Source organism: Falco cherrug, chromosome 7, assembly GCF_023634085.1.
Source record: "Falco cherrug isolate bFalChe1 chromosome 7, bFalChe1.pri, whole genome shotgun sequence".
NCBI lineage: Eukaryota > Metazoa > Chordata > Aves > Falconiformes > Falconidae > Falco > Falco cherrug.
The window spans coordinates 14,668,983-14,696,872 of NC_073703.1; the positions used below are offsets into that span (position 1 = coordinate 14,668,983).

A 27,890-nucleotide genomic window follows, 5' to 3' on the forward strand; every position below is an offset into this window, starting at 1 on the left:
TTAGAAGTCCCAGAATTTAATTTTGAAATTGCATTACAAAGTACAGTATTTAAACAACATTTAGTTATGTACATTCTGCTCCAAAAATACGGACTCTGGAAATTCTTTACATTTGTCCTAGAAATACATAAAAACAACAGCACAGGTCAACAATCCACTGGCAATTACCAGGCACAAGTCAGCTTAAAGGAAAAACACCTGTGGATAGTTTTAATCTATTCCTGCTTCAGTAACAGCATTTCAGTGTCCCTTCAGACTACTTCAAGTAGTTTGTTCTCCTTGCCCCAAAACGTCATCCCAGTTTACCTTGCATGTTGGATGATTAGTCATTAAAAGTATGTTTTTCATAGAAAAAAGATCATAAACATTAAGAATGGGAAATTAGGAGTTCAGAAAATTGTAATACAGTAGAGTCCAGGCAGGCGTACACCGTATGAATCATCTAAAATGGAAGAAAAAGTCAAGTTGACTGTGCCCCTATGGTACCTTACCATATATATTTTATGGAAAACTTTACCTAGCTTACCCTTCATCTTACTTCAAAACACAGTTACATTACTACAAAAAATAACAGATTTAAAATAACTAGTTTGTTAGATTGAAGGAACAAATAGTTTAAAGCTCTTTCACCAGTCCAGACAACATGTACATTCATTTGAATGCAAGTCCACACCAAGTCCTGCAAGAAAGCAATTATGTTCAGAGAAATAGGTATCAACCTCCATTCCGCATTTATCATCAGTATACACTAATCATCATCGATTTGGGTAAGGACAGCATAATAAAAATTCTCTTATATAGCCCTGAAGTACAAATAAAGAATTTCTCAAGGAAAAAAATTAAACGCAGTAATTTTTCCTACAGGTAACTGAACTTCACATGAAGTGGAAGTTTAGGCTTGGTTGTGTTTTATTTTGTCACACAAAATGAAGAAACGACAACTTCTAATCCCACAGAAGTCTGCTTAGACCACACAGTCTTCCTGTTGAACCACTAAAGAGGCAACATTTCCCTGGTTTGGCTCTAACGTTTGTGAAAGCACAAACCCATTAATCTTTGCATTGCACACACTCAATTTTGAGAATCTTTAGTGTTCTGCTCCCTACACCACCACCACACCCACACACCTCCCGCCCTGCCAATTCAGCTGAGAACTTATTCAGAACTTACTTTAAAGCTGTTCTTAAGTTACTTGATAACAAAAAAATAAGACTGCTGCAATAAAGTGAGCTTTCAGGCAAATACACTGGAAGTTTCTTCAGTTCATTAGAGACAGGCTAAACTAAGGCTGCACAAAAAGTCAGTATTTATGAACCAGGGCATCAAAAAAAGATTCCAACTGCCTGAATAAAAGCAGTTTCAGTGAAATACGTGGCCACTGAAGTCCGGTGACAAGATCTGAACTTCAACCAGTATTCTGTATTTTGTCTAAAACCCACGTGTGCCAGTCACAAATATCTCCCAGAATTCTAGATACCAAAAGAACAGGCAAAAAAAAAAAAGGACAGGTATTTAAAAATGTGACGCCGAAGTTCTCCTATATACATACATAAATATATATAAAAATTAACTTACATTATAATAATATCAAACTGCATAGCATTACAAAAGAAGGCAACTTTAATGGCTGAAATGAAAAAATTTGAGCGTTACCAACCCTAGTATTACCATTCTGGAATTTATAATATAATACACTGTTGCTACTAACAGCTATAGCCCAGTTTAAGCAAAGTCTGCCTTAATTCCAGAGAACGCAGAAATTACTAGCTTGGACAAGTTGTTGCATGCTCTGCTTTCATGTCCTCCTAGCAGGTTTTGCTGTTAACTGCTTCTCTCTTTCAAGTTCCTTCTCACGTTGTTGTTCTCGTTCCAGTTCTTCCTTCTGCCTCTTTTGTTGCAGCTTAAGTGCTCTTTTCTAAGTAGAAAATACAAGAAAATCATTGTAAGTTTTATAGCTTTATTTGAATCGGAGCTACGACCAAAATCCTTCCCATTGTCTTAACACTATCTTCTCCAATCCACCCCACCTATGACTGAATGCTGCAGAAACTGTTCATTTTTTTTTCCTTCTCCCTCTCACTTTAGAAATGACAAGTCTGTGATCTACAGAGGGAAAATACAAACCGCACTCCCTTCAGCCTCACTAAAATTCATCCTTCATGTATACCAGACAAGGCGCATATTGTGCAATTTATTGTCTCCCAAGTGAAAATCCTTCTGTTGAGCACACTGACGGACTAATCTTGCCAGAATGTAACTGGAGACTGCCTACATAGCATGAAGTCAGTGAACTTATGGCACTGTTGATATTACATCAAACAGAAGGAGAAATTCTAACATTTATGACAACCTAGTTTTCATTAAAAAGACATGGAAACTGAAACAACAAAGAGAACTAGCTGGAACGGAGTGGATTAAGCAATAGAACAAAGCATGATTCTTGTACCAACTAAATATGACTATGACACGGAGATTTACCAATAGTTTGGATGAGTAAGTTGCTTGAGCACAGGCAGGAGAACGTGAAATTTTAAAAAAATACATGGCTCGGTGCTACTGAAAACATCCATTTAAGATAAGGACTGAAGATTCTATTTTAATCATAACTTTCAGCATGCATCCAAAAAGCTGGAAGTCAAGAATACGTAAGTAAATATCTATGTTGGAAAGTAAAAATATTTATCCCACTCACTTTTAGCTTTGATGTCTTCTCATGGAGCATCATCATTTCATTTCTAATATTCACTAACTTGTTGTGATAGCGTTTAGCTTCTGAAAACTTGAAAAACATAACCATTAAAGCAGTGACTGTCAAGCTGGAATAGTTGTTTTACAGAGCTACACAGCAAAACAGCAATCAAAAACAGTCATGACCAGTTTGATAATGGATTGTCCAAGTTTATATATATATAATTTATATATAAATTCACACATTACATGTATTAATATAGAAAACTGTCATATCTCAATAGGTACATCCAGTAATCTACTGAATTAAGATTAATTAAACAATAAAAATATTACCATTTTATGCACTGTGTATCAGTGCTTCATGCACCCTTCCTGCTAGTCTGGAGAGGTGCACAGAGCTCACCTTGGAGCCTCAGTCCTACTGAAAAATGGCATACATCTGCTTTGGTTACTGGTTTTGAACAGCTAGACTTAACTACCACTAGCTGACTGAGCCTGCTCTTTCTTCCCAGTGCCCTCCCTGTTTAAGGGAAATACGCTGGTTCTGCAACCTCTCCAGCAACAATCTGTCCCAAGTATCGGAACTGGTTGCTTCTCTTCCTATAGGTCATTAAGAACAAGGAAAATACACAAGTGGCTACTAATCCTTTGGCAAGAAAATCTACACTAATAGAGATTTAACAAAGCATTGAAAGTACTCACCAAAGCATTGATATCAAGAATGGAGTTACACTCCTTGAATTTTGAAATTTCTTGTTCTAACGTTTCTAGTAATACCACTTGGTTCTGTCTAAAAAAAAAAAAAAAAAAGCATAAAACTGAAGTAAAGAAGCACATATGCTTTTCAACCAGACCTTTAAATAAATACTACTTTTGATCGTAACAATATAAATACATACTTCCCAATATCAGATTCCTCTTACGCATTGCCAGGCCATTTCAGAAAAGACATGAGTACATGCTTTTAGGAAAATCCCAGCTGAGTACACACAAATCTAGCTGGCATCATAAAGCATGAATGTCTGGGATGAATATCCCAAAACCCTCAATAGGCACTCTGCAGGTTGCAGTGAGTAAACACCCCAGGTTGCACGAAGGGAAAACCAATTAGCTCTTGACTTTCCACTCAAGTGCTTCTGTATCATGCTGCAGGACTGAGTTATTTCTGTATAGAGCTTGTGTGGTTTCTTGGTGCTTATTAAAGATCCTAAATCCCACAGGAATCAGCTAAAGTCTCTGCAGACGCAGGTTATCCTTGGCAGCAGCATAACCACCTCATGCATATGAAACCCAAACCAACGTACCCTACAAAAGCTGAGATGGATCTGTGTAAAGCCCTTTCCAGTATCTCTGCATCCATGGCAAATCCAGCCTACATTTGAAATAAGCTATTCTCAGTTACCAGTGAGATGCCAATGTACAAAGACTTCTTACCTGTTTAGCTCCTTCATTTTATTTTCCAAATGTAGCTTTTGCAACACGGTTTAGAGACTGGACAACAAACAATATACCCCACTACGAGCTGCCCCGACTATGAACTGCATCTCTGCAAGCAAAATAAATCCAACTTCCAGCAGATTTTCCACTGCAGAAATGAAGAAGTATTTAAGAAATCTACATGTCTTTCGCTATATCTGGCCTAGAGGTTTACTGTTCCAGATTATACATCCTTCAGTCAAAGTTCAGATAGGCTACACTGCAGCTTATACACACCCCAGTACTCCCACAAATCACTCAGCTATTCAGGATGCTGCAGTTAAAACACAGAAATGCTGCAATGAATTGTATTCCAGTTATGGGTAGCTAGAACATTATAGCGAAAAAAGCAGCAAACAGAGTACTGCACATAGAAGAAGCTGGGTTTAAAAATTTGCTTACGTAAGTTCCTGTAGTGCTGATTTTGATCGCTGAAGATCAGGCAGATAATGAGAAATCAATCCTTCAGTTAGCTGCTCCACAGCTTTCTCATCTATTAAAGGCAAATCTTCTACTACTCCTTCATCTGGAGATGCATCACCAGGACCTACACCGAAGAATAGCAAGACTGAATGTGACACGTCAGCATGCACTTCAAGTTTTGCCTATAGCAGTTATATTTTCCTCTTTAAAAATTAAAAGCATTTCAACACTGAAGGTATAACCCCTTGCACTTTATCAACTGAACTGTGTTTTCTTTTTCCTCCCCTTCTTTATCCCTCCCTTATTCCCAGTTCCGTATCACGAGCTCCCTGGTGAAAAGTTTTACCCAAACGCCAGCAGAACAGAAAAGGAAAACCAAAGAGTATTCCAAAGCCACAAAAAACATTTTAAAATATGCCAGTCTACAGAGGGGAAAAAAAAAAAAAGGGCCGTATCAGTTGTTCTGGCTATGCAGCAAGAATGCCCGTACATTAACACCCCCCCACACACTCTTTGCTTTCAAGGAGGATAAACCGGCGCCTAGCAAATAAAGGTCCGAGCCAGTCACTCAACACATACGAAGGCCTCACTGAAACACCACACACAGAACTCCAGAAGTTTGCAACAGTCAGAGTTAACATGTGAATTCTGCAGGGGCAAGCTATGATTATTTACTGCGTGCGGGGCTGTTAGAAGAGATGGGACTTTAACCTACAGGCCACGCCGCGTGGGAGCCCGCCCCGGCCGCTGCCCTCGGCCCCCGCGGGGCCCCCAGCCCTGTCACCGGCCCCCGGGGGCGGCGGCGGCCCGAGCCGCTCTCAGGGCGCCGTGCCCCGCTCCCGCCGTCCCAGCCTCTTCCCGGGCCTCCCTGCACCTGCCTTGCGCCCAGCCCCGCCGTCCCGCACGTACCCAGCGAGCGCCCGGGGCTGGCCGCCGCCGCCGCCTCCTTCTCCTCGGGCCGTTCCGCGCCGCTCATGGCCGCCGCTCACCGCGCCGCAGGGCAGGAGACCGCCCAGGCTGAGGCCGAGACCGCGGCAGGGGCGCAGGGCCCGGCCGGGCGGCGGGGGTCCGGCTGCGCTCACCAAGCGGGGCGGCACGGCGCCGCCTGCCCCGCAGCCCGCCGCCTCACCATAGAGTCCCGTCGGCGCGCAGCCGGCTAGAAGGGCGCCCGCCCCGGATGCGGAAACGGGGCGGCGCGTGCCGCGGCCTGGGGTGCCGCTCCCCGCCCGTCGGGCGGCCCGGCAGCGCGGGCGGGCGCGTTCGGCTGCGGCGGGAGCCGAACGGGCGGCGTAGGGGGAGCGGGGAACGGCGCGGAGCTCACCGGCGGCGGCAAAGCTGTCTGCGGTCCTGAGGGCCCCCGCGGGCGGGCGTACCCGTGCGGGGCCGCAGGGGCCTTCGCGCCGGGCCTGCGGGCGGGCCGGGGGCGGCGGGGGGTGGCGGCGCCCTGCAGGCCGGCCCTCTGGCGGCTCTGCTGCGGCGGGCCCGGCAGCGGTGGAAGTGGCAATGAGTGAATTGGCCGGCGGTGGCCAGCGTGTTCTGCTTTGTGGCGAGTAGCTGCTGGCAGGCAGGGTGTGCGCGGCAGGGTCCTGCGGGTGCCCTTGCCAGTCCCTGCAGGGTGGCCTTTCTTAGGGACATAAACCTGTATTTTATTCTCCAGAAACCGTGCAGATTATTCGCTACTTTTAGCTTCTGTTCCTTAGGAAATAAAATTCTGACAGTTTTTGTGTATGTATCCGTCTCGGCATCTCCGCCAACAGTCTGTAAGAGTAATAACTTGCAGGCTTCCCCCCCACCCCCGAATGAAAAACCACTTTCATATAGCATGTTAGGATTTTCTTTTTCTCTTTTCTCTTACAACTTCTCAAGAAAAGGCTTGTCAGGAAAGGCTGGCACAACTATGAGAAGAAACCAATGAAGGAACCGCTCAGAAAACATTTGAATGCAATATTTCCATAAAACCCCAAACCTTCAAGACGAAGTTAAATTCAGGTAGTCCAACTAATGCTTTTCAAAAACAGACTGAGGCAAAAAATGGACTTTTTGAGATGACATCCTTGAAATTAACATTTTTAATTAAGATTGCTGCAAATTCATTTACATTTTTCTTCATACATGTATTCTAATTAACTGTTGATCACAATTATGTCACTATTCTGTCAGACTAAAAACTTAATCCGTTTTTCTTTCCTTTTCTGCTTTTGCTTTGAAAAAGAAGCATCAAAGGCCTGGTCTGGAGCCAGACTGCAACAACAGGAACTTGTCAATTAACTTAAACAGACTCAAATCAAATTCTCAGTTACAACTGGTTAGCAATTTTACTTAAAAGTTTCTTTCAGCGGGAAAAAAAAATTTTTTTGAAAGTTTCATTGGGAAAAACTTCTCTGCTTCCAGATGGAATTTCTAGTAAGAACAAGTGAGATAATCACTCTGAAATAATCTCACTTGAGATGTGGGTGTTTCAGATTTGTGCTTCTGCTTTGACTGTTCCAGGCCCTCCCACGTCTTGCAGAAATAGGCTGAGGATTGGAATATAAAATTGGTATCTGTTTTTCTAGACAAGTTGACATTTAACTATTTATCAATCTAGACATTCAAAAAAAGAGACTGTTAGAAAGCCTCTTTTGTTCCTTTTCTTCTACAAAATGTTCTCTGTTTCACAGTGATTATTTCCCAAGTGTATTCCCAAGTTCATTATCCTGTGAAGGATTAGGTAAAGTTTTATTCTAAGAGAAAATGATGTTTGAAAAAGAAGTTAAGTGAACCCTCTAATAAGGAATGTAAGCATTTGGTTAAACTAGCAAAAAGCACAGTTACCTGCTGGTCTAAATATTTAATTTCAAGGAGTTGTGCAAAATCATTGCTAACATTACTATTGTTACCTAAAAATAAGATACCATACAACAACAAACTCCATAACCCATGGAGCCATACAATGAAATGTATGAGCTTTAATTAATGAGAAAGAAAATCATGCTGAGGACACCTCTGTATAATTAGCTGAATTGCATTTATAGTCCCTGCACAGCAACAGAGCTACCTAAAGATGACTGTGAAGAACCTGGACTCTTCAGCTGATGGCTCTTCTACCCATGGCAGCAATGTTTGTGAATCTGTGTTTAACATCCTTGTATGCTTCCTTGCTTTCTCTCCTGTTCTGCTACGGTCTTCTGTTGTACTCCTGCACTTATTTGCTACTTCTAATCCTACAGCAATTCAACACCTTCTATCTCCAGATGCTTGTCCAAAGTTCGTACACAACTTTCTAGCTTGCTCATGGAGGTCTTCTGCTCCCAGCAAGACTGCAGACTCATGTGCTGGAAAGCTGTTAAATTTTGAACTACTGGCAAGACAAATGCCTATGTATGTGACACTGTAACAGCAAATAATCACATTTCATTTTAATTTTATGTTGTGGAAACTCTTCAGAAACTTTTAACGCAGCACTGTCACCTACACATTATTTTATCGTTGTAACTCATTTAAACAGTTACATATATAGTAACACCCCCACCACCACCCTAGAAATCTGAGTAAAAATGAAGTTAGCTTGAATTGTATAGCAAACAATATGTTTTAAACCCCCAACTCTGAAAGTGCTGTATGACTTACGGGATGACAGTATGAAAAGGAAATATTTCACATTAAATGGCTAACCTCTTTAAGACTCTCTCACTTAGTTATTAAGTAAACCAGACTACAGAGAGGGTACAGCCTTGGCTGCCATAATAAAGAAATGGGAGTGTAACAGGCTGTTACAAAAGGTTTTGTTCAACAGAGGTTTATTTTGACACGTATTACTTGATTCTTGACAACACTTCAGAAAAATCTGGTCTTAGTTATTCAGTATAAGGCAAGCTGGCCAGCCTTGGTGCACTGGTTGTAGGTGTTGTCCCCCCAGCTCACTACCCTTCCTCAGTGCCAGAAGTTTCTGTTCCTGTAGAACGGAGCATGCACCTATTCCTCAATCTCTCAATGCAAAGCCCAACATTTTAAGACAGATGTTTTGGCAGCTCCTTCCTGGCTAGTCGTTCATGCCCATGTGTCCTCACGCACTAGTGCTTGGTACAAGTGGTGAAACTGGTGAAACACAGTGAGTCAAATCACCCAGAGCTGAGAACAAAAACATTTAAGAATGGCTGAACTGGAACCCATCTGGGAGCAGTTCCCCAGGCAGCAAGGCTGGCCTAACAGGTTCACAGCCTCGACTGTTCATTCCGCCTCCCACGCTGTTTGCTGCCCCCTCAGTTGTCATATGGGTGTCTACACAAGCTGTGATCACGGAAGCAGTCTCAGTTACACACACAAATGTGTCCCAACACCCTCCAATATGTATTGTAAAATTCCGGCCCATTGCAGGAACCCAGTTCACTGTCTGGCCCCAAAACAACTGTGCCAGTAACCCTGCTGTGGGAATGACGAAGGAGGTGAAAGGGCAGGGGATGGCACCTCTGTCACCATCTGAGGGAGAACAACCTGAGATTACACGCTCAGGAAGACGGCCACAGTGTAAAGTGGCAAGGGAGCTCAGAGAAAGCCTAGTGCTGTTTATTTGTGGAAATCATTATGGAAAAAAACAATAAGTAATCTCCGCCCAAATCCAGTTTACCCACTACGCCTGCCATCCTGCAGGGCCCGTTCCAACGAGGAACATCCTTGCTGGCTTGTTGGCTCCATGTCCTGCAGCGCCGCCGAGGATGGGCTACCAGGAAGGCAGTGCCCTCCTGCAGAGCCCTGCAGTCCTTCACAGCTCTCTGGTCTTAACTTGGTAAGGGCCTTCAGCCCGGTCAAAACCCAGGATATGTACTGGCGCCGTGGTGGGCATGTTTTTCCCAGAAACGTTTGTGACTTGGGGAACTGACTGACGCAGTAACAGAATTTGGTAACGGGTACAAAGTGGCCCCAAACCAGTGCAGGCTAGGAATTAGAAGAAAATTTCTAGTACCCAGACCAGTGAGGTGGGGGATAACTTCTCAAGCTAATTACTCTTGAGTGAGAGCGTGGTTATGGAAGGAATTACAGGACAGCTGGGCCTCTGAGGCTCGTTTCTCCCTGCAGCCTTGAGGGAATGTTCAGAAAGGCACATGGAACTTCCCACAACACGAGGCTGCCCTGACGGGAGTTACTGGAAACGGTAAAAGCCACACAGTGCAAACGGGCGGCTTCTCAGACTGGAACCGAAGCACCGAACTACGCGGTCCAGGCTGCCGGCGCGCACGAACACAGCCGCTCCCGCCGACCGACCCCACCCGGGTGTTAAAGCCCCCGCACGGCACTCACCCGCCCAGCGCGGGCGCACGCCCGGCGCGGCGCAGCGCAGCGCGGCCCCAGCGCCTCCGCGGCCAGCGCCGGCAGCGGGGCTCGAACCGGTGGATCCCCGCGGGCGCGCAGGGATTGCCGGCGGCCGCCTGGCGGCCCGGCCCCTCCGCGCCCGCTGCTGCCGCCCTCCGCGGGGCCGGCCCGGGGGCAGTGCCGGGAGCGCGCAGGGGCTTCGGCGGAGGCGCGGCCGCTGATGGATGTGACGCGCGCGGCGGCGGCGGCGCTCCCCCTGCGCCGGCGGGGAGGCGGCCCTGTGCCCGGCGCCGCCTGCCCGGCCGCGCCGTGACCGTGCCCGGGGCCGCGCCGGCGGGGAGGCGGGCTCCGCGGGGCAGCCGGGGCAGGTGACAGCGCCCGCGGCCGCCTCGCAGCTCGGTGCCCGGCGCGGGGGGGGCCGCGAGTGCCGGGAGGCGGCGGCGGCGCGGCCCTTTGGTGCCGGGGCGCCCCGCGGGGGAGCCCTGCGTTGCGTTGCGGCCGGGCCCGGCGGGGCGATGTAGGGGACATGCCCTGACGGGACGGCGAGCGGACGGGCGCCGCCTGCGAGGGGGCAGCTGCGCCAGCGGAGCCGCCAGCGGCGGATCGGCCGGGCCCGGCGGGCCCCCCTGGCCGCCGGCGCTATGGCCGGGCCCGGCCTCTGGACGAGCATCAAGTCCCTGCTGCGGAGGAGCGAGGCCCCGCTGTTCCTGAACGACTCGAGTGCCTTTGACTTCTCGGACGAGGTGGGGGACGAGGACTTCCCCCGGTTCAACAAGCTGCGAGTGGTGGTGTCGGACGACGCCTCGGAGGCTGCCCCGGAGACGCCGGCGAACGGGGCGCCCCTGGCCCTGCCCTCGGACGACGAGTCGCTGCTGGAGCGGGACGGGGCCCTGCGCAGCGGCCGCGCCGGCCGGGCGGGCCCCTGCAGCGGCTGCAGCAGCCGGCGAGAGCGCTGCAAGCAGAGGACGGTGAAGCGGCGGCTGGCGCTCGCTGCCCTCCTCTACCTGCTCTTCATGACCGGGGAGCTCATAGGTGAGTCGGGGCTGCTGGCCGTCCCTCCGGCCCGGCTGTGCCCCTGCGCTGAGCGGCGCCCGCGGGCGTTTAGCGAATGGCTGCAAGTGCGGAGAATGAGCAAAGGCCGCCTGTATTTTCCACGCAAGGAAAAAAAACCCGAGGAATCTGCAACTTCCCTTACCTGAACCTCCCCAGTTCCCCCCAAATGGCATCAGCTAAGCTGGGTTTTTTGCTTTGTCCAATGGCTTTTTGTTTCTCCCTGTGTGTCTTACAGGTGTGTAAGGTGTCTTTAGCGAGGGAGAAGCGTCATTTTATTACATACTTAAGATGAACAATTTCATCACAGTATGTTTTAATTACTGCCATACAACCCCACTGTACTTGCAACAGGAGAGGAAGAGGGAAACAGGGTTTCCGCCTGTGGGATTTACCATAACAACAAAACTGATACTGGGGAGTATTTGTCCTTATGCATCAGGTCAAGCAATACACTGTTACTTACAACTGAAAAGCCAAATCCCGAGCTGTCAGTGACAATCCAGGGAAGGAGACACTCTCTTGACAACTTCCCAACGCCCTACTGAGCTCAGGGCTAGCATATGCTCCATCCAAACATAAATCGTACAAGCAAAGTCCATCAAAATAATAGGTATTTTAACAGTTCCCATTACAACACTTAAGAATACCAAGTAGTTTGGTTAAATTACATGTTTTCTGTTTGTTAATACTTGGCAGAAGTACGGTGGGCTTTTACCTGGAAAGCTGTTCCTATATAAGCATCTGATTGTTGTTGGTCAGAAGAATGAATCTTGTGCTCAAGTTCAGCTTTCATTGCTCCCGCATAAAGGCAGGCTGTCATCTGCTGTTCAGGTTGAAGAGAAACCTATGCATTATACAGCAGTCTGTATACAAAATGACTGCACTTTATTTAATAGGCTATAGCAGCATAGGTTTGAAATAAAATTTAAGAATTGAAGGTCCCTTGGATGCATAGATGAGCTATTATGTGTTACGCCTTTGCCATTACCTAATCATTTTTACAAAGGATAACATTTATCTTCTAATCTCTGTTCACTTATTAATCAGTGTCCTGTTACCATCTGTTTTTTTGGACACGTCCATGCCATTCAGTGCAAGTGTCTGCTCGGTGCTGCTCAGCCTCCTGAAGGATGCTTGAAGTCTCCCATCTGCTTTCCCCCGATTTGAAGGGGTGGGGAGCATTACACAGTGCCAGCACATTGATGGGTTGGTCCAGGGCTCTCTAGCAACTATAACAATTAATTGCTTTTAAACTGCTTTCATTTTAACATACAAGCTAATCATCACAGCTAATGAGATGAATTGTTGGCCATAATTCACCAGGTGGGGAAAAAAAAAAGTCACAAAAACTTTCTGGAAGTAAAGGACAGAGATACCTCAGATATAGCAACGTGGGACCTACATCCTCCTCCTCACCTATGCAGATTTGGTCAGTAACGGCTGAAGATCTGACCTTTGCTGATGTGGTGAGCTAATGCTCTTGGATCACTTGGCCTAGGACAGTTGTGAATTGCATCTTAAAGACAGGAACTTCTACAAGATGGATAGGGAGCAAAATCATTGCCTGAGTATAAATAATACAGTTTGTCCTACATATGTAGAAAAAAATCTCTAGGAGAAATGGTCTGTTTTTCAGAGAGAGACCAGATTACCAACTGTATTTGCACCAGTTTTATTTGGGGCCTTATTTCAGGAACATGGGTTAATGGAAGAAAGTAGTTTTGTCTTTTAACATCTCTCTGTGTGTGGTTAGTCATTGATAACACTGCCACAATACATCAGCTTATCATGGATAAGGCGCTTTGCATCAGACTTGTGAGGATCTGCCTGAATGCCTCCATTTGCCCCCTGGCTCCATTTTTTTCTCAGCATGACCTCAGGTAAATTTGATAAGCAACACAGCATTGCATCTCAGATGCAGGCACCCTTTAACATGAGAGTGATTTTATTTGATTGTATTCATACCAGAGTTCTCATATACGCTGAATTTAGTTCATCTGAAGGGCCCCTCACTGAACAGTATGTCTGAGCTGTAGGCAGCTTATGCTGAAGTCACTGAGAATGTATCTGTTAGGGGCTTCAGATCCGATTCATGCTGTTCTAGACCTCTCCATAGCTAGAGCAGGGAGAGCTCTAGAAATAATACGTGTTGAGAGTAAAAAATAATTTCTCATCATTGTCACATCATCTGTTTCTCCCTCACAGCCAGGACTTCTGCAGGCTCAGCTCAGGGTGGCGGATTTATCTGTACAAAGTGTTGGTACTGTAGTGTGGGCTCATCCTCCTCAGGTTTCTGTAGGCTATCACCAGCCCTACTTCATTATTTTGGCACGGAGGCAGATAGCACTAAGGGGCCAGGCCCATAAAATATTCAGGCATCCAGCTCGCACAGCAAATAAATAGAGGACTTGGGTATCTCTGTACTTTTGTGGATCTTGACCTGAATGACTTGTCACAGGGCAAGTAATCAGCAGTAGAATGAGTAATTACAGATGGAGCCCTCAAGTCCTGGGTCAGTGCTGTTCCTGTTTAATTTATTTCACTCCACTCCTTTCTTGTGTTCTGTCTGGTTGGCTTCAAATTTTGGAACTTCCTGAATTGATCTGTAGCTCAGGTATTTGGGAAACTGTGTTTGATTACATAGAACATTTTAACTGACTGACTTCTGTGATCTTTGACAGATTTGAGTTTGAGAAAAAGGCAGAAGACCCTATCAGACAATTAATTTCTTCAGCAAAAGTCCTCCTGCTGTCTGTTACTGATGTCAAGATAAAGGAAGTCTTGTTTCAGCAGCTTTTTTGTGAAATTTTGATTGGCATATTTTTTCCCAAAGTATAGCCAAGCTCATTACCCCAGCCCACCTCAGTTTTTGTTGTTTAATTTGATGAACAGTCATTGTAAAAGTCAGATAACAACTTACACTTTGTGGGAACCATTTTGCATCAAGAAATTAAAAACATATTGCAAATTTTAGTTAGCTTTTCTGACAAGGTTTCGATGTTTTCAGCTATGTTGAGAGATTTCCAATTGATCGTCTGTGAGAAGGACAGCTGTCCTTCACAGGTCACTGAAAGCAGTGGTGAGCCATCAAGCTGTCTATTTGTAGAGGTTATAGATGTCCTTTTTTTTTTTCCAAGTTGCCAATCCTGTTTGAACAGCTCTTAAGCAGTACTTTTAACCAAGCAACGAACCGATACATTTGGAAACAGAGAACCTTTGATATCAGAATTTTGTAAATCCCAGTTATGTTTTCTTAATCCACATGCTGCATTATGATTAGCTTCTGTACCTGAATTCCTTCTTTATAATTTTATTTTTATAGTTTTTAAAATTGGGAGGCTAGCTGAAATAGAATTGACTCATCTTGGACTGAAGTGATTCTCAAAATTAATACATGTGAATTAACATACGTACTTTGAATGGTCATACATGTAAACTACTGGATTGAATGTCCATACATATAAACTACTCAATTCAATGTCCTTAAATACAACGTTTCTTCTGTGCTGACTATACAAAAGGCTGACTTACACATTTCTAAGTCATATTTTTTTAAATTATGTGAGAACACAAATTAATTCAGAAAGGAAAGGTGGAACTCATGTTACTCAAAAAGCTGATGAATTGCTAAATCTTAAAAACTCGTTAGTTTTGAGCTGTGATAGCCTTTGGAAAATTTCAGCCTCAGAGGAATTTGACTTGGACACTTACAAACAACTGAAGAAGCGGGGATGGAGGAAAGGAACTGGTTGAAAATGTGGTGTGTTTGGTAGTTACCCTCAGTACAAGCACTACTACAGTATCAGCCAAAGTGCTTTGTTTGGCTGGGGAGGAGCATGTAGCTCTGTCTGCAGGTGTGTACATACAAACACCCGCAGCCATACATACACACGTGTTTTATGAGCAGTCTTGAAAGCAGTCAGCCAGTTGTGAATTTCCCTTTGCTGTTTACTCATGTTCAGCCTCTTCCCTAAGACAGTTTTAATTGTATATGAAGATACCTTTACCCGAAATGTTAGTTGGAGCCTCAAGCTTGCCAAATGGCGTGCCAGCTGCATGCTTTGCTCTGTAGAATTTAGAGGCTGAATGACAATCTCAAGGTAAAAAGAGAAACTAAATCATAGCTGAGCTGACACTAAAGATGTGCTCTTTTCTGAGAAAGTGGGCTTACTTTCATGCATATGGAAGACAACACAGCTTGTCCTTGATTCCCCTTTGGATAAGGGATGCTTAAGATAGAGGTGCATTCTTTACATCTCACCTATCCAACAGTAGCACTAGCAATTGAATTGGAACAAAGATACTAACCTTTGATCTGAGGTTATTTGTCTCAGTGCAGCTCACAATTATGAGGAAAAAATATAGTAATAAATAACAAAAGAAAAACACTAGGCAAGTGAAAGTCATCGTCTGCAGTATGTATTGGCAGAACTTACAAACCCCTGCCATAACAGCGAAATAATGAGGGTTAAAAGATAATGTAATAAAAATATAAAGGGGGCAGGGTAAATTTCCTTGCCATTGAGTCACTGGATTTCTGTCCCTGTTCCACAATGTCAAAATATTTAACAGATGTAATTTAATAAAAGGATCAGCTGATTAAACACACATGCAATAATATATATAGAAAAGATACAAAACTATTTTTGGCCTGATCTTGCAAACATTATAATGCAAGTAATCTCTGTGAGCATAACAGGACTGAATCATTTCTGTGTTACTCTTAATAGAAAGCACACTTCACTGCACTTGTAACTATGGTAGCCTTAAATTATAGCATGGCATTTTGATTGTAATGGCAAAACGCCCCTGTTTAGGGATTATAAGAAGGGCTCTCAATACACTGTTCTGAAAATACATAACTGTAAGCTGTGCTAAAAGGATATTATCTAGAATCATTAGTGGCATACATCCTGACTTTTCCAACTTTGTTTTCAGGTGGATACGTTGCTAACAGTCTAGCAATTATGACAGATGCACTTCATATGTTAACTGACCTTAGTGGTATTATTTTGACCCTGCTTGCTCTCTGGCTGTCTGCAAAATCTCCCACAAAGAGGTTCACTTTTGGATTTCATCGCTTAGGTATGTAGATATCAGCTTTTGCTATTAACAAGAGTATTTTAAGCAACAACTGTAAAGATCACCTAATTCTAGAAGAATAGGTAACTAGAAAGAAAGTAGCAACAAGCCTAAAATTTGCTTTAACACTCTGACTGTAATGTCCTTTCACCGGCCATTGTGGATCCACTACACAGATTGTATTTCCACAAGGGAATAGATAATAAAAATTTTTTTACATTTTAAACCTCAGCCAAAAGTGAAGTTTGATGGCAGAGTTGCACTCACTATGAGCAGGATGTCTCTCTCCATCTCTGTGGAACTGGGACTTAGCAGATTCCGAGTTAAATTCTAAATGCTTGATTCATGTACTGTCTTGAAGAGGAAGGCTGGGGAATTGGATAGACGATGACATTGTAAGTATGACTTCCTACAAATGAACCATGGCCTAGAAAGTTTAAAAAGGGTTCAGAGGAGGAAGGTGTCCCCAGCAAGAACAAGAGTGGACGTGCAGCTGTGTTTCACAGCCTATCCACAGATGGTGGGCTGTTGCATTAGGTCAGGCCCCTGTGCACCTTTGTGCTTTGGAGTTGAGGCTTTTAAGCAAGAGGGACACATTCTTTGGCCACTCACTGCTGTACCGCTGTTAACTGCTTGTGTGACACACCGAGGAGCTTCTTGGAGCTGCACGTCAGTCAGTTGTTGTTCACAACATTATTGCCAGTGCCCAGGATGGACATCGTTCCATTGACTTCAGTAGAATTATGGATAGGACCTTTTTCTAGTGTCACTGTGAAAAACTACATCTTAATCCAGAATTAAAAAGTTCTGTAGAGCATATTATCACAGCGTTCTGCCCTGCCAGAAGCCGCATAGATCAGTACCCACTTGCACTCCTCAAACCACACAAAGCAGAGGTCAAAATGTCCCATAGTTTGCAATACAGTAAGTCACTTAACCTCTGTCTATTTTAGGTGTCTGTAAAAAGAAGTATAAACAATTATGTACTAAACCTTGGAAAGGTATTTTCAGGATTCATTACTTCATGTTTGGAAATGTAATGATGATAAAAGGGTGTTTTCATGTGGTTGCTGACTGGATATAACAATTCTTAATATACAGTTGCAGGTCTTGTAGGCATTTTACCAAAAGCTTCAACCTTTATTTTTCATGAAATAGATAATTTCTAGTGTCACAGTTTTCTGCCTCTGATGTGTACGTTCTATAGTGTATATTTTTCAAGAAATTCCAATGTCTTTTGTAGTCATTATTTGTAATTCTTATTTTGGCTGCTAGAACAGCAGCAGAATTCAACAACTCCATCACTCCTAGGCACTTGTCATCAGTTAGTCACTAATGCATGAATGCATAACTCTGTATACTAGCAGAGATCTTTGGGGCTTTAGCAAGAAAACATTAACAGTGCCAGCATTTCCCATTACAAACTTTTCTTTCAAGAAGTTTTAATTTTGTGATAGAAGCTCCCCTAATACTGAAACCTGACCTTGCAGGTATGCCCCTGGCATTTGCTCATACTCTCCAGAAGGATGTTTGCATTTATACATATTTTAATGCTATTTAAAAAATTATTTGAGTAGTTGTGTGTCTTTGTAAATTTTCTAAAACCAAATAGTACATACATTGAACATACCATGGCCTAGCTTAAAACCTAAGTTAATCTTAAGAAAAATACAACTTACTTAACCATTAAAATCTTACCTAGTTATGTAAATTTTCGCCAACTTTTCAATTAATTTGAGGGCTCCATAGCACTTGCAGACATAAATCCTTGAGGATTCCTGCCACCTCACTTTCTGTACCTTTTTGTTTTCCTGTTTTAGTGCCAAGAAAAATATTGTCTAGACTGATCCAATGGTGGCCCATGGGCTAGATCTGGCCCATAGAATTAGTTTATATCGCCCACCATCTTCTCCCTGGGAGAAGCTACAGGGAGCAGCTTCTCAGTTCTGCAACAGTTACTCGCCCTTTTCCGCCCCAGTGACAGTAGGAGGTCAAACACTACAACAGGTTGCAGAGTCTCACAGTAGAAATACTCAAAACCAACTGGATGCCGCCCTGAGCAACCTGTTGTAGTTGGCCCTGCTTTGAGCAGGACAACAGTTTCCAAGGGTTCCTTTCTACCTCAGCCATTCTGTGTGAATAGCGGCAGTGCAGTTTTCTCTGGAGGAGGAGTAGAGCATGGGGGCGGGTGGAAGAGAGTTTCTGTGGCTGCAATGAGGAAGGGGAAGTGTGTAAAGGCCTTGCAAGGGACCCCCCCAAACGCTGGCCTAGGCTCTCCAAGTACAGAAGATGGGACGGTTCAAGATTACCATACACAGGGGTTTTTTTTAAGTCACATTTGTGAAGTTTATTTGCCTGATTTTAGGCACCCAGTGCTAATGCCGTGGCCTGCGGGCCCAGTTTCACACATCAGTGAATGCTGGCAATGGAACAAAGCTGCTTCTAGGGTATATCCTCTCTGTAACACATATTTCCAAATAACCTATATGCCAGAAGCTTGTCAGCAAATATGAGCTCAACAATAGCTTGAATTTCACGAGAGAGATGTTAAAACATGACAGAACATTAAAAACAGGGTACAGATTAAGCATCTGTCACAGAAAAAATGTGGAGTGTTTGTTTAAAGCTGGGAATATGTGCAAGAACTATCTCATTGCTGACCTGCTTTGCATTAAGTTTGAAGATAATCTGTACATACAGTAAGCATGAAAACATTCTAATGAACAATATTTCTGGTGCTTATTATCACTTTTGTTTGCAGAACGATGAATTTTCAAACTTGTTCCCATAAACATTGCATTGTTAAGACAACAGACCTATTAGTTGCCTAGTCAAATTCCAGAAGAAAATTAGCACTAGTTTTCACTTATCTGAATTCTCTCTGAATACATAATGTGTATGCTCCACATTCAGTTTTATTCAGTTTTCAGTGGTGAAAAGGAAGCTGACAGATTTAGGAATGGGTTAGAAAAGTGAAGACAAAATAATGGAAATTGCAGTCATGTCTAAAAAGGATTATATTCTTGAAGCCAAAAATAGTTCTGTTTCACCACCAAGTAGAGATACCTCCTTCTCAGCAAGACACTGAGCAGATTTAAGCACAGATATGGAACCTGGCATTTTTCCATTGCTGCAGAGACAATGTTAGTAGTGACAGAATCAGTCAGTCCGCTGAGACAGTGCATAGTTCATTTCACAAGAAGTGAAAGATCTCAGCACAAATCTACAATGCTGACATGACAATGACTGTGAAAGAAACTGCAAGGAAAACACTGGTTTCCGATGCCGAAAACATGAGTTTAGATTGTAAAACCACACTATATTATTTCTCTGCTACATGCTAATGTGCTATGGCTCCACAAATTTTTTAAAAAGCATTCTGCAAAACCTTCTAAGCAATGTACTGGATTTTTTAAAGGCGGTTGCCCTGAATAATCTGCCTACTTTGTAAAGAACACAACCACTTGCATGGGTATTTCCAGGATTTTCATGTTGCCCTGAGACTGTGGCAGTTGCCTTTCAGAGCCTTGTTACTGCCTGGTAATGCTGGTACTCGCCCAGGCACTGACACACTACTGAACAGCTGAAGGCGTTGGTGTGAGTTTCTTCTCCCATAATTATGTTACAAATTCAGTGTATGGATCAAGTGATTTTGGTGATATTAAAATGCTTGTAGAGCTGCATGGTTTTTACTGTAATATTCAATAAATACAATTAAGGCAGTTCTGTGTTAGAAATGACACCTTCTGCAGTTACCAAGGTTGTACTGTACACTGACAGATTCAGAGCAGAGGGGGAAGCGAGGCAGTTCTCAGATAAGATCTTGGCTATGGTGTAGCTAAGAGCAGAATTTTGCTCTTACTGGGGAATAAATCAGGGCAACGTGTGAAACAAGGGGGAAGAACCGCCATTACAATTCCACGTAAATGAATTCCAACTCTGATCTTTGAGTTCCCACAGGAAGGCTAAAATCCAGTGATGCATCTGGGAAGTGACAGTAATGAGCGTTACACAGAATGATGACAGATCACTTGGGCATGGCTGCAGATTTCCAAGCAATACAATGGAGCGAGCATTAAGGTTTTCCCAGTGCTTTCTGTAAAGCCCTGTATTAACTTCATACAACTGAGGCAGTCTTTTAACTGGGCCAGTGTTTTCTCTGCTAGGTATCTTTGCCTTTTAAGTTTCAGCTGCAACAGGGCAATCACTTTGAGAATATGAAGCTACAGGGTAGAAGTATATTTATGTTAAAATGAACCTAGTGACCCATATTCTTTATAGTAGGGCCTTAAAACTAGTGTGGACTCATGCTCTTCAGGTTTATGTATGCTGTTACCAGCCCAATTTCATGACTTGGGTACTGAGGCAGATAGCACTAAGGTCCCGACCCATAAAATATTCAGGCCTATTTACCTCACATCAGAACAGCAGGAACCTTGTAGAGAGCTGTAACCACTTTCCACAGATGTAAATGGCAGCAGAAGGTGCAGGATAGTGAAATACTAGGAGTTTTTATTAAGTTTCTAATTTTCTCTTTATTTAGATGTATGTGCCCTTTAGAATGTCCCTGCTAATCAGATAAAATTTCTGTACCAAAATGCTTGTCATAACACTCTTACTTTTGTGAAATACGAGTATTTGGTAAATATTAGAGAATGTTAAAACAGAGTATTACAGCAATACAGAAACGTACATTAAGCAATCCTTCATAGCAGAAATCTGCAGTAGATACTGTTTACACATGTGTTAAGAACATTGGGAGTAATAGGTCTGACAAGTTTGTACTGTTCAGTTTCTTAATCTTTTTATAATTTTTCTCCATCCTAGATATAAAAGGATATATAAAACTAATTTCTAACCCCACCAGCTTAATACTGTGGAGGCTTGAAATCAAGCTTTCTCTTATTTGTAGGTGGGCTAGTGACGTTTGAGATCACCTACCCTCCTCTCCCTGGACAGGGCCTTTGTTGGCAACATCTCAGACAAAAGTTCTGGGCTGTCTGGAGAAGTCACAGTCATCGTCTGTGCAGAACCTTTCAGAGAATATGCAATTGGAGGGATATACTGACAGAAGTGTGAAGGAGTTGATTAGAACAAGCTCCATTTGTTAATCCTATTTTACAAGTTTTACTTACTGCACAACTTGTTAGTTGTGCACTGGGGTTATAATACGCATAAAATAGTTAAAATAATTAAGGGTCTGTCCATGTTCTAATTTGGAAATAGAAATAGATCTGAGACTCACTTTCGTAATGTTGTTTCCTTTCTGTTTGCAGAAGTACTGTCAGCCATCCTTAGTGTATTGCTGGTCTATATCCTTATGGCATTCCTCTTGTATGAAGCTGTTCAAAGAACTATCCATATGGACTATGAAATAAATGGCGATATCATGCTGATTACAGCAGCCGTTGGTGTTGCAGTTAACTTAATGTAAGACCTCACTTTCTCTCCATTAACACTCATAATTGTGTTTCTGAATAAGCTGCTAATTCATTCATGGCCTGTAACTTTATCATGGGGTGTAATTTTGCTGGACTTCTTCATTTTCATATATAAGACAAGAAATGATGCTGAGTATTACTTTTTCAATTCTTTGGTTTAAAAGGAAACAAAAAGAAAAAAAGCCACAAACATACACCCCCCCAACCCCTAAAGCCTGTTTCTTGGAGTGTTTTTCTTCTTTCACTTTCAGAATGGGTTTTTTGCTGAATCAATCTGGCCACCTGCACTCCCACTCCCATTCCCACCCTCACTCTCACGTACCTCAGTCGACCTCTCCTAACAGAGCCCACAGCAGCAGCCACGGCCACAGCAGCCTTGCCGTGAGAGCAGCATTTGTACATGCCCTGGGGGACCTGGTACAAAGTATTGGTGTGCTCGTAGCTGCATACATCATACGCTTTAAGGTAAGGCATGGCTAGTCTTTGAGGCAGGGTGGAATTTTTTTAATTTCAACTCCAGTGATGAAATTAAAAAGGGACTTGTTTTTCTAAGTGAATAAAAAAAGTAGATTTTGATATTCTAAGCTTCATATATTCACACAAAATAAGCAAAGACTATTTCCATTATCTATTTTGTAACTATGCAAACAAGAAATACTCATGACAGTTGGAGCTAGAGTAGCTGCATTTTCTGAGTCATGTTTTTATAAGTGAGCTTATTTTCATACATGCTTTAACACTTCGGAACTTCCCTTCCAGCCAGAATACAAGATTGCTGATCCTATATGTACATATGTATTCTCCATACTGGTGGTTTTGACAACAGTTCGAATTCTGTGTGACACAGGAGTTATTATTCTAGAAGGTAAGATCTGTGCACAGTCAGCAGTACTTTACATGTCAAATACCAATGAGCATTGGCACCTTTTTGACATCATGATGAAATCTTGACAAATCGGTTTGTCTGGAGACCTGTTTATCCTCCTGTTGCTTTAGTTTGTTGATTCTTGATGGCTTATCTATGTTGCAGCAGTCTTTCAGTGACTGATCCCTGCCACAATGACACAAGTCCTAGCTCTGCTCATACTTTACCAACAAGGGAGGGTAAAGTGAAATGTACAGAACTGCCTTGTGTGTCTGCAGTGGCTACCAGCTAAACTAAGCAAACATTTGCTTAGACTCAGTTGTATACTTTCACTTTAATTACTTGTAAAGTTAAAGTGAAAGTGAATGCATGTAAAATGAGCAAGCAGGCTTAGGCCACATGGCTGGGTGGGTGGTTCACGCCTGTCCCATCTTCCCCTTTTCCGCAAGCGCTGTTCTATTACTTGTGTGCCAATAGGGAACATATTACTGTTGCCATAGGGGAAGCTACCAGTAGAGTGGTGTAAAAGGAAGAAGAAAAAAAAAAAAAGGGAACAAAATAGCAGAACGTAAGCTGAAGAATCTTATCTCATGTGGTGACTTAAGAAGGAAAGATGCCGGCAATGTTGTTTGCGTTATTATAGCTAACATGCCAACTATTGGTGCTTGATCTAGCGCTTACACCTTACGAAAGTGAAGATGCTAGGGACGGGAGAAAAATCCTAGGTTTTAGCTGTACCTTCTTAGCTGTCTCTTGAACTATGATTGACTCGACTTCTATTATGTTAGGAAGTTAAATCAAAGACCTCAACATCTTCAATGTCAACTGCTTTTGCTGTCATTTGAAAAAAAATCTCCAACAAAATGGAAGTTCACCAAGAAGGCAAAAATGGTGAAAACTGTGTAAGAAAACTCATTTAGCTCCCAAGGCAATAGCTAAGATTTAGCTGAAGAAAACAGCTAAGACAAACTAATGTTTATTAGATTCCATATGTTTTGAGTTGTAGCTGTTTACGTAGGTATCCCAGTTGTCATAAAAATATCCAAATGAATCATGTTATTAAAAGCGATGATAGGTAGGCTTTATGTATGCTAGGGAATTTTTACAACTCAAATTCAGGACCTCCAGAGAATGGACTTGCATTGATATTGGAGATTATTGCTACAACATCAAGGTCCTTGGAGTTGTATCAGCTTTCAGTATTAATTTTAACTGAATTTTCATCATTATACTAGGAATGCTAAGTTAAAATTTAAATGATTATCTAATTCAAGCAATGAGATTCAAGCTTTTAATACAGATTTATAAGGCAGCACAAAAGTCTTATCAATAGCATGATGTAGACATCAAAACTGAAGTCCCAGTTTCCTGGGAAAAAGAAAGCTGTGCAAATAATACGAGGCAGTTAGCTGTTTATCAGCTAAATAATTTTCAATGGTCTTCACTAGAGGGAAGATTTTGCTTAATGTGAGACAATCCTAGACATTGACCTTTCAAGAGAGGAGTACTGGAACTAGCATAATTTAAAAGACAGTAAGGCATCAGGTTCAGAGAGGAGTTATCCAAACATTCTGAAGCCATTTGAGAGGCAAGTGGCTGAAGTCCTCATAGTATATATAATCAAACTCCATACAGCTGGAACATAAGCAGTAAAAAGCTATGATAGTAACAAAGCTATTCAGAAACACAGTTTATTCAGTATTTTCGTACTAGTTTTTGACCCATGTTGATCATCTAAACTTTTGATTCTGCCCTTTGTACAGCTAAAGGGTGGAGTAGGGATGCTGTGGAGGTGCTGTAGGTGCTGAAAACACTATGTCTAGAAGGACTTGGTTAGTGCAATCATTGATTTGCAAAGATGCCACACTGTAAGACAAAAGTCTTATGTGTTAACCACTGCAGATCGATTAGTATGAGCATTGGAAAGTGACAGCAGTTACCTGAAGAGAGAAGTGTCAGGAGACAGCAGGAGACAGGCCCTAGCTTTATTTTTTTTTTTAGATTCTGACCTTAGAGTCTGGTCTAAGCAGTTACAGGGAGTTAGAAGCTGCAGTACATTTGTCTACAGAAATACATTGTTCCAAAGATCTAACGCTAGCTGTTGCCAGAGAGCTGATTCAGGACAGGAAAAATTGCATTTGAGACAACACTGCAATTCCTGTACAACTTCTGTATCTTATGTAGACTTAAATATTAAGTCCATATTAATGGACTTAATATGTCAATTTGCATATTGCTCTCTATTGTTAACTTGGAAGTTACTGATCACTTCCAACAGCACAAATTATCAAGTCATCAAGATCTGTCACGATGTTTTAAAGACCACTGAGAGTTTGCAGAAGACAGAATTAATTTTATCTCATGTTTGGTATCACAGGAGTTCCAAGGCATTTGAATGTGGATCGCATTAAGGAAGACTTGATGAAAATTGAGGATGTTTATTCTATAGAAGATTTAAATGTTTGGTCTCTCACTGCAGGAAAAACAACTGCCATAGTCCACTTGCAACTAGGTAAGCTGCTGTATAGCATAATTCTAAATTAAATCTAAGTGTAGAAAAAACCCCAATACTTTCTCTTCATATTATTATTTAAGTTGAACCAGGAAATACCATTCTGGGAAGACAAAAATCTCTACTAACTATGGTTTTGTACAGCAAGATATAGAACCCACTGGCCTAGAAAGACATAGTATAAATTAAAATTGTGCAAAGAAAATATATTCACACTGAAACACCCAATACAGATTTTTTGGGTAAGAGGGAAGAAAAAAAAAATTCTCCTCAGAAATTCCCTTAGGGAATTTGTCCAGGGAAAGACAGAGTGAAGTTCTAATGCGGAACAATCTGACATATGAAAAATAAGTATGTTTTGCCAAAAGGTGTGCTAATTTAGACATCTAACAGTTCCATGAATATTAATTCTTAGTAAGAAAGCTCAAGTTGGTTTTTTTTAGGGGTAGCGAGCGGTGTCTGAAATACACAGTTTTATCAAGATGTGATTCTAGTTATAAGATACAGGCTTAAAGGTGTAAAATAATATATAGAGTACATAGTGACCACGGAACAGTATTAAATTAATAAATGAGCATGACCAGAGATTATTCTAGTTGGTAAAACTGTTATAAATTTGAGAACAGCAGGACTGCCCAGGTTTCTTGAGGAGTGAATTCTATTAATTGTTTTCTTGATCTTCCAGTTCCTGGTAGTTCGTCTAAATGGGAAGAAGTTCAGTCCAAGGCCCGACAACTGCTGCTGAGCACGTTTGGAATGTACAAGTGCTCTGTCCAGCTTCAGAGTTACAAACAGGAAATGAACAAAACCTGTTTGAGTTGTCAGAGTTCCAGTGCCTAATTTCGTATGTTTTGGGAACTGCTGCCTTATTTTTTTTCTTGTAGTCAAAGACTGAGAGCAATAAATGCAAAATGAAAATGATCAAGTAGAAACCATTAATATGTGGATTTGTGCTATGTAACGTGCAGCAGGGAGAACTGGTGCTGCAAAAAGTGCAGTGGTTGCCCTACAGAACATGTATTTCACTCTCTCCCTTGTACTGGTTTATCCAATTTATTATTATTTTGAGACAAAGCTGTTTTCAGATCATTGTTTACAAACTGCAACGTGGCTCTGCAGATACCTCACAAATTACAGTCCAATATTGTCCTTTAATAACTATGTACCACAAAGTACCTGCACTCCAAATGGAGCATCAAGTATTAAGTATTTCAGTTAAAAGTCTCTAATGCTGATCATGCCAGGGTTCCATAATATGTCATGATCCCTGAGTTCATTATACAGTATTTTTGCAATAGTAATTTTCATACAGTTTATTAAACTATCATGCATACAGTGCTAGTGGAATTCTTTTGGAAACTGTCTCTTCGGAGACACTGCAAAATACAGAATTTACTGTACCCAGACCAGAAAGTTAGCTTTAATCTGGGCATTCAGAGATCCAGCCAGGAAGATCCTTGCCTGGACTTCTGGTATTTAACTGGAGACCCAACACTGGACCCAAAGTGTTTTAAGTGATCAGTTATCTTTAATGTATTTTAGAATAGGGTTTATACATTAGAAACAGGTTATTTATTTTACAAAGTTTTGACTTGTAAGATGAATTTATTATTAATAATCTTGAATGTCTAAACCAACATTTGCTTCACATTAAAAGGCCAGTTGATTAGCATGCATTCTAGTTATAATTAGTAAATGTTCTGTAATTGATCATTTATCCATGATTGTTTTGTTCTAAAAGTTAAATGATAGAAACTATGCTTGACGTGGAGATAGTCTCAAATACAATCTAGAGACATGCAAAATACGTGAATCTAACAGGAAAGTGAGGAGCAGGAGTTTCAAGTATCTATATTCTCTCAGTCACAGATCTCTGACCTTCTCATCTTTGCTTTAAGCACAGTATGGCGGTATCCTGACAGGAATGTCACTGCAATAGATAGCAGTCCCCACTACTTAGCTTTATGAATAAAGCAAAATCCAAGCAAGCTCAGTAACCTAATGGTGTTGGACAACATTAGCGTAACAACCTACGGAGGTAGAAGAAAGTCCTTTTCTTATTTACCAAGGGATGAGGTGATTTGAAAAGACTATTTATTCATCCAGACATCTCAAAGTCCACAAACTGAATTGCTTAGCTTCATGGTGGAACCCCTGTACTTCGAATGTACACAGGATAATAAAACCTGACACTAAGCTATTGTGCACCTCCAAGCTCAGATTTACGCCTGCTTCTGAAGTCATTGCATCGGAGAAGCTAAGGGCAACAAGAATATGACGTGCAAAGTTCAGAAGATGGGAAGAACTTGGCTTCAGATATTTTTTGCTTATTCTGTACTTTGATCTTTATGCAGAACTTCCACTGACATCAAAAGTAGTTCTCTGTGTGGATCGGAAAAGAAATTTTTTGCCCAGTAATGGATATTGTGATACTCAGCTGTGAATACTTAAGCTATTGTCTGTTTTGAAACTTGCTAGGGTTTCACATATTCATCAGGCTGATTTGTACCTGCAGTTGCTGATAACAATCTTTGCTTCTTTTCTCCCCTTTTTTGAGGTAGGGGTCACATAATGAATTTTTACTGGTGAAAACTGACAGCACAGTATTCATTTGAACAAAGCGCACGTAACACTGGATTATATTTGTTCTGGCAAGAAATGGGAAGCATCGGAGCACATACAGCCCAGAGGCGAAGTAGCACTGTACTTGAGAAGTTAATGCTTCAGTACAAACACTGTCGTTAATTAAGCCATATCACAGTTCATGAAAAATGTGCATCCCATACTTACAAACTTCCTGAAAAAAAAATACCACAAACAAGTAACAGGTATTTTGCACATACTAATACTCAAATAGGCTTTAATTAAATTGGGGTTTACAGTCAATGTAATTAGAAGTTGGAGTACAGTAGATGTATTGTATTTGGAGTTTTTTAATAATTTACTACACATTTGTTTAATTGAAGAAAAAAGCAGAAGTGTGTTGCTTTATTGTGGGTTTTATTAAATCAATTATTAAAGTTCCCATTGTTGTTGTCTTATAAAACATTTATTTGTA

At 42.1% G+C, this 27,890-nt stretch overlaps 2 protein-coding genes across 6 annotated transcripts; one reads left to right on the forward strand and one right to left on the reverse strand.

Annotated features, from left to right (window-relative positions):
• Nucleotides 1-10,549, reverse strand: BLOC1S6 (biogenesis of lysosomal organelles complex 1 subunit 6). 4 transcript variants are annotated; one of them, XR_008733094.1, is made up of 5 exons: nucleotides 9,868-10,549; nucleotides 4,570-4,714; nucleotides 3,394-3,481; nucleotides 2,693-2,772; nucleotides 1-1,915 (listed from the first exon to the last, which is right to left on the reverse strand). XR_008733094.1 is itself a non-coding variant. In XM_055715599.1 (5 exons), the coding sequence occupies exons 1-5, from the start codon at nucleotides 10,547-10,549 to the stop codon at nucleotides 1,796-1,798; spliced, it is 1,122 nt and encodes a 373-aa protein (XP_055571574.1). In that variant the 3' UTR covers nucleotides 1-1,795. The 4 variants fall into 4 exon arrangements, 3 of the variants coding, with proteins under 3 accessions (XP_055571574.1, XP_055571576.1, XP_055571575.1); XM_055715599.1 differs by having other exon boundaries at nucleotides 2,693-2,779; XM_055715601.1 differs by lacking the exon at nucleotides 9,868-10,549 and adding an exon at nucleotides 5,500-5,757 and having other exon boundaries at nucleotides 2,693-2,779.
• On the forward strand, nucleotides 10,521-27,890 carry SLC30A4 (solute carrier family 30 member 4). 2 transcript variants are annotated; one of them, XM_055715597.1, is made up of 7 exons: nucleotides 10,521-10,911; nucleotides 15,871-16,017; nucleotides 21,291-21,444; nucleotides 21,707-21,920; nucleotides 22,215-22,320; nucleotides 24,698-24,832; nucleotides 25,518-27,890. In XM_055715597.1, the coding sequence occupies exons 1-7, from the start codon at nucleotides 10,521-10,523 to the stop codon at nucleotides 25,670-25,672; spliced, it is 1,302 nt and encodes a 433-aa protein (XP_055571572.1). In that variant the 3' UTR covers nucleotides 25,673-27,890. The 2 variants fall into 2 exon arrangements, with proteins under 2 accessions (XP_055571572.1, XP_055571573.1); XM_055715598.1 differs by lacking the exon at nucleotides 15,871-16,017.